The sequence below is a fragment of the Balaenoptera musculus genome, chromosome 16 (assembly GCF_009873245.2).
Source record: "Balaenoptera musculus isolate JJ_BM4_2016_0621 chromosome 16, mBalMus1.pri.v3, whole genome shotgun sequence".
NCBI lineage: Eukaryota > Metazoa > Chordata > Mammalia > Artiodactyla > Balaenopteridae > Balaenoptera > Balaenoptera musculus.
In genome coordinates this window covers 34,715,382-34,722,126 of record NC_045800.1, presented here as the reverse complement: position 1 = coordinate 34,722,126, position 6,745 = coordinate 34,715,382, and the positions used below count along the sequence as shown (strand labels likewise).

The following is a 6,745-nucleotide window of genomic DNA, read 5'->3' as shown; positions in this document are numbered from 1 at the left end:
CGCACCACAACGAATAGTAGCCCCCGCTCGCCGCAACCAGAGAAAACCCGCACGCAGCAACGAAGACCCAACGCAGCCAAAAATAAAATTAATTAATTAATTAAAAAAAAAAGAAACTAGGATATCTAGGTTCCCGTGGGCTAAGTGTGGCCCAGAGGCGCAGTTCCCAGAGCCGACTATGGCACAGGCCCATGATTCATTATTTCCTGGGTCCACAACCCACATCTAAGCTCGTCGAGTCACCCCAAGCACTGCCCAAACGCCCAGAGTACCCTTACGGAAGCCAGCGGTCACTGAGGGCGAGTTGGGCCAGGGTGCGCGGGCTGCCGGGATTTGTAGGCTGACTGGGGCGGGCGTTTGCGCAACCTCCTTGAGACTCTGCCGGACGCTGCGCCACGTAGACAGAGGGAAGTGCCCCCTGAGCCTGCAGCAGTTACTGCAGGACGGCTGTCGGAAAGCGCAAAATTGATCTTGCTTTCTTTCTTCGAATCATTTGGGGATGACGATTTCTCATCAGTTGAAGGATAAATTCCTAGTCCTAAAGTGACATTCAGTGTCCTTTTCATCACGATTTCGTACCCGTGGTAGCCTTAACACTTCCTAATTATTCTTCAAGACTAGTCTGGACGTTTCCTCCGAGAAAGGGGCTTGCTTTGCACCTCTCTTCTGTGCTTCCACAGCACTCTCTTACAATTCTCTAATAACAATTATAATCACGGCCAGCCTTCCTGAGCGCTTCCATGCTCTAGTCTAAGCTATTTATCCGCACCACCTCATTAATTCTCACACAGTTCTCTGAGACGGTTGCTATTATTCCCATTTTGCAGATGAGAAAATTTTGGTTTAGAGACGCGATGTAATTTGACCAAGTTGAGCAAGTTGAAGTGTAACACTACTAAGCCCGGCGTCTCTCCCACTAGACTACGAGTTCCGGGTGGGCACAGTCGGATCTGCTATTTACTTTCCCGCGGGCCACGCCCCGGGGGCGGGATCTGGTGACGACACCGCGTCCCATGGTGCCTTGCGCGCCTGCGCTGCAATTGGCCCGGAGACTCGGCTCCTTTTTCAAATTGAGGCGCCGAGTCGTTGCTTGGTTTCCTGGGCTTCGGGCGGAGACTAGGTCGGTGATTCGAAGGCTCGGGCGGGTGCAGGACAGACGCCGGGGCCAGTCACAGTCCCTGGTGGAGAGCGATTTCCCCGGCCACGCCAATACCCGACAGGGGAGGAGGGCACCCGGGTCCGCGCCGGCCGCCGAGCCGCTCCCCGCCCCACGGCGCCCGAGTCCGCGACCAGGCCTTGAATTTTCGGCGGGGACCGTCATGGCGTCTCAGCCGAATTCATCTGCGAAGAAGAAAGATGAGAAGGGGAAGAACATCCAAGTGGTGGTGAGATGCAGGTAGGCCGAGCTTGGCATGATTCCGAGCCCCGGGCTTTGCTGCAGGGCTCCTTCCTGCGAGGTCCGAGGAGAGGGCTTTTGTTTGCAATTTCTGAAGGGACCAGACCTTCCTGTTTCATAGTTATCTGCGTTCTGTTTGATAAAATGACACCAGGTTGCTGTGAGGAGTAAATTAGTATTTTTTCTTTTTTTTTTCAGAAGAAAGGACATTTATATCTGAGTTTATAGTTTAAACTGCTATTGAGAAGGAGAATTTGGTCGCCGTTCTTTAGTGAAATGTGTTCTTTTCTAAAAAACTGCTGTCGACAAAGATTTAGGTGTCACTCCTTGCAGTTGGTCCGTTTGGAGATGACTGCACACCTACTTTACAGATGTTTTAGCACTTATGTTGGGATTACCATCCTCTCCATCACCTCTAAAAACGTAATCAGTCCCCTCTTCTCTTTATTCTAGATGGAATATTTCCTTAATCCCTACTAAACAAGTAAACATCACTGTATTTAAAATTTAAAAATTAAGTTGTAGAGTGAGTTTATGTTTTTAAGATCAAGGAGAAAACTTAAGTTCTGCTACATTTCCCAGTGAGTGGGTGAAAGGGTTCAACTCTCCCCTGATTGGTTTCCATATCACTTCCCAATTTTAAAATGAGCTAGGAGAGGAAGAACATACTTGAACATACTTGAGGCCCTCCACGGTTTACTGGTATTTGTGTGTTTTTTATGTCTGTTTTTGCTGCTGTTGTTTTAAAAACTACCAACTATCAGAAACTTTTCTGTAAGTCCAAACGTATTCTAAAATTAAAAGGTTATTTAAAAAGTGTATTAACAAACTTTCTTAGGTTATTGCCTACACAGCTTTGGTGACTTGAGTTGTAGATATCAAAGGTAATAGCTAACTTTCTAAAGTAGATGCCAGAGAAGACATTTGGTGGTAACCTTAAGTCTAGCCAATTACATTCTAGTTGCACTCTAGGGCTTCTGCTAATAGTTACTTGTTTTCAAGATTAAAAAAAACAGCCTATATTCAAATGCAAATTTTTAGATGATTTTTGATTGTTTAGTAAAGTCAAGTGGTATTACCTTTTCTGTGTGGCTTTATTTTCTTTAATTTCATTTTTATTGTTAGTTACAGAATATGTCAGACCTTTAAAAAGTTATAGAGAACAATGAAACAGACATCTGCGTATCCATCACCCAGATTAGAAACAGAACAATCATTACATCTAGAGTCCCGGAGTATCCCTCCGCATCCCTTTTCTCTACCCCAAGAGTTAAACATTATCCTGAACTTCATGTTTATTATCTCCATACATTTCAAGGCTTAACTTAAAAAAGATTTCTTTTACTTTATCACTAATGAAAATTGCTTAGGTTGTGTCTAATGTTTACAATAATTTCAGTATAAAGAGATGTTTTTCTTTTCAAGTTAGCCTTTTCTTTTTCAAATAGCCTTCCTAATGCAAATATGTCCTTAAACTTTACTAAATAAACAACTTATGAGGCCCTCGGAGGTTGTCAAATCTTTTCTGTAAAGGGCCCAGATAGTAAATATTTTAGGCTTTGCAGGTCATATGTGGTTTCTGTCACATACTCTTATCTGATTTTTTCCCCCGGTTTTTTTTTTAATTTATTAAATTTATTTATTTTTGGCTGCATTGGGTCTTCGCTGCTGCGCCCACGGGCTTTCTCTAGTTGCGGTGAGCGGGGGCTACACTTCATTGCAGTGTGTGGGCTTCTTATTGCGATGGCTTCTCTTGTTGTGGAGCACGGACTGTAGGCGCGCAGGCTTCAGTAGTTGTGGCTCACGGGCTTAGTTGCTCCGTGTCATGTGGGATCTTCCTGGACCAGGGTTCGAACCTGTGTCTGTTACATTGGGAGGCAGATTCTTAACCACTGTGCCACCAGGGAAGCCCTTTTCCCCCAGTTTTAAACTTTTAATTGGCACAGTTTTTTGTAGCCTAAGAGATCAGCAAAATTTGAAGAGATGACTTCATTACTTGATTACAATGAATACAGTCTTTACGATGTTCTTTACTTGTACAACAGCTATATGAATATTTATGGAATGAATGAATGGATTTAGCACTTCATTCAAAAAGTCCGCTGGACACGACTTTTTTTTTTAAAATCCTCAGTCTTTCTTTACCATTTTGGTTGTTTGAATTTTAATATACTGTAGTGAGGCCAACTAAAATTGATGGGTTTGCTAGTGTCATCAGCAGAAACCTTGCAATATCTAATTAAAGAAGTCTGGATAGGAAAATAGTTGCTTAGCAGCACTCTTTATTGTAGTGCAAACAGTCCCTTAAGCTTCTCTCTGGGAGCTTTGATAGCTCTTAGGAATGTGTGATTTGTGTGAATTTCTACTACTCTGCCCTGACAGCTTGAATGGTATTCATTTGGTAACTTAATCACACATCCAGGCAAGAGATTAGACCAATTGGAAAAGGTTTAACCACATGAGAGGAATTCATTCCACTTGATACTTTTGTCCTACCTCAGTACAAGTTGGTATTGACTTAATTTTGTTGAACTTTTAATAATACTGCATACTGTGACTTATGTGCATTGTGTAGGTTTCAGTACATTTGACAAATGACAGCATGACCAAATATTACTTGGAAGTTACTGAGTTAAATTTCCCAGGATCACAAATTTGGTCTTCTGACCAGTCAAACATGCTAGGGGGTGGGGCATGCCAGAGGACATTGAGGTATCCTTCTTAAAATAAATAGCACCTAGGTTCGTCTAGTAATGAGGGGAAAGATAATTTCCTATTTGGTGTTTCCTGTCACAGTATGTGATAATGAATGGGAAAAATGAACTCAGGTCAAGAGTACACCTTTCCCTTTGGCCCAGACGTGCGTTAAATATATCAATATCTTATAGATGCTATTCTGTGGACTATGGTTCTTTTTAGCTTTCCGATCATTCCCCTTAGGATGACATTTATTAAGCAGTGTAGTATAACAGATATTTGAGTGCCTGCTGTGTGCTAAGCATAGTAGACACTGGGGAAACAATAAATTAAACAGGATTTCTTTCCCTACACTGTGAGGTTGGTACTATTACCAACCTTAATTTTCAAATGAGGAGACAGGCACAAAGAGCTACATTTCCCAAGCAGACTGGATGGAGAGTCCTCACTCTACTGAAATGCCTAAGGAGGCATTTATTATCTTAGATTACTTCACAGGGAGTCTTTCCCGTCACCCATGCCTCTCCCCTCTCCCACCCTGTCCCAATTAAGGCCACATTAAACTTTTGCTGTATGTTCCTACCTTTTACGTACCCTTTCTAAACATCACCTCTCTTATAATCACTTGTTTTATGTCACTGTTCCCCACTAGACCTCACAGTGCTGTGAGGACAAACTGAGTTAATACATGTGAAGCACTTGGAACAGTGAGTACCTGACACCTAGTAAGCACTCAACGTATTAGTCATTATTTTAATCTGTTTTTTATTTTGTGCCATTTATCCACTGGCAGGTTAATATTTTGAACGCAAATCTGGCATGTTATTTCTACTACATCATAACCTAACTTGACCGGATTCTAAGAACAGTGGAAATAGAATTCTAAAAAATAAGTTTGGCATTTTTTACAAGTTAATTCTGTTAGCATCTACTCCAAGAAACTGTCAAAGTTGTACATGTCTTTCAAAACTTTTTAAGAAACTAATTTTATTTCTGGGAATTGAAACCTTAAAATTCTGCTGTCTGCCTTAGCAGTGTCATTTACTCCTCATTTAATCTCTATCACTAACAATGTAGTTAAAACTTCACATTGTTCTTGTCTGAGGTATTAACAAAAATGTCATCAGTAACCAGATAACTAAGAGTTCTTGAATAACCTTGTGTGTTTCTTTTTACAGACCATTTAATTTGGCAGAGCGGAAAGCTAATGCCCATTCTGTAGTAGAATGTGATCACATACGGAAAGAAGTTAGTGTACGAACTGGAGGATTGGCCGACAAAAGCTCAAGGAAAACATATACTTTTGATATGGTACTTACTTCCTAAAATGCTTCTACTTCTTTATTATTCACTAATGTAAAGTTATCCTAGTACACATATTTTCTGTAGGTTCTAGTGTACAGTTACAAATTTCAGTTAATCCTTTAAGTTGTCAAATGGTTTCTAGTGGGCTGAATAAGTTAATATATTAAAAACAAAATTATTAAAGTTATTCTGAAGTTTTTTTTTTTTAAGAAATGCCTTTTTTTTTTGATAGGTTTTTGGAGCATCTACTAAACAAATTGACGTTTATCGAAGTGTCGTTTGTCCAATTCTGGATGAAGTTATTATGGGCTATAACTGCACTATTTTTGCGTGAGTGAAACACTATTTTTCAAATTGATGAAAAGGTTTAGATGAGTGTATTCATTTTTTTGTTTAACACTTTTGTTAATTTTGACAGATATGGCCAAACTGGCACTGGAAAAACCTTTACAATGGAAGGTGAAAGGTCCCCTAATGAAGAATATACTTGGGAGGAGGTATTTATTGTTTATAACAGACTTCTGTCTCTAAAGTGGCTGAAGAATAGCCAAATAAAACTTGGTTGAAGGCCTGTCTTGAAATGGAAAAGATCACAGTACCCATGTCAAACATGAATTTAGGATAAACTACTACTACAGTAAAATTAAAGTATATGGTATGGCTTTTGTTTAAGAAACATACATTCTTATTGGGAGAGAGAGGAGCAATACATATGGCACAGTTACGTGATAAGAGAAGGGTCTGTTTCGGAGAGAATAGTTGGAGCAGACTATTGTGGGAAAGTGGAATGTGAGTAGGGCTTGAAGGGGAAAACCTTGCAGTGCGGGAGTTAGTATCATAAAGTTAGCATACGGGGGAAGCGGTATGGTACTTTATTAATGATGGCTTTGAGTGTTCAAGAAATTAAGATAGCTGTATTGTTGGATATTATAGAAAGCACATAGTACGTTTCACAAAGATTTCTATCAAATGTGTTTAAATGAGTTTAATGACTAAGTTAATTTTCCATATTATCAACATTTAGGTAGATCCTTTTTTCTAGTGGTTACATACCTGAGGTATTAACTTACTTTATGCATGGATAATAAAGTTATGGAATTGTAATCATAGGAGATATGGAACAGGATTAAAGCACAGTTTCAAAATTTAGAGAGTCGTAACAGTTTTATTAAGGATGCTTAGACATTTGAGAAACAACTTTGTTTTATGTCAGAATTAGAGAATATACTGTTAGATGAACCACTTCTGATTAAAATGATGGTGTTATGTTCTCATGAGAAAACTTGGAAAGGATTATTGAAATTGGCTTTTATAAGTAGCTTGGTTCAATTGGTTTCTGTGTAATGC

General features: G+C 40.0%; 1 protein-coding gene across 1 annotated transcript in view; it reads left to right on the top strand.

Moving 5' to 3' along the window:
* The first annotated feature begins 1,085 nt into the window (after positions 1-1,085).
* KIF11 (kinesin family member 11) overlaps positions 1,086-6,745 on the top strand; it is a 57,490-nt gene continuing 51,830 nt past the window's right edge. Inside the window, exons 1-4 of the mRNA XM_036829726.1 lie at positions 1,086-1,396; positions 5,272-5,404; positions 5,631-5,728; positions 5,817-5,895. Of these exons, the coding sequence (XP_036685621.1) occupies positions 1,320-1,396; positions 5,272-5,404; positions 5,631-5,728; positions 5,817-5,895 (387 nt within the window). The 5' untranslated portion in view covers positions 1,086-1,319. The remainder of the gene's footprint in view (positions 1,397-5,271; positions 5,405-5,630; positions 5,729-5,816; positions 5,896-6,745) is intronic.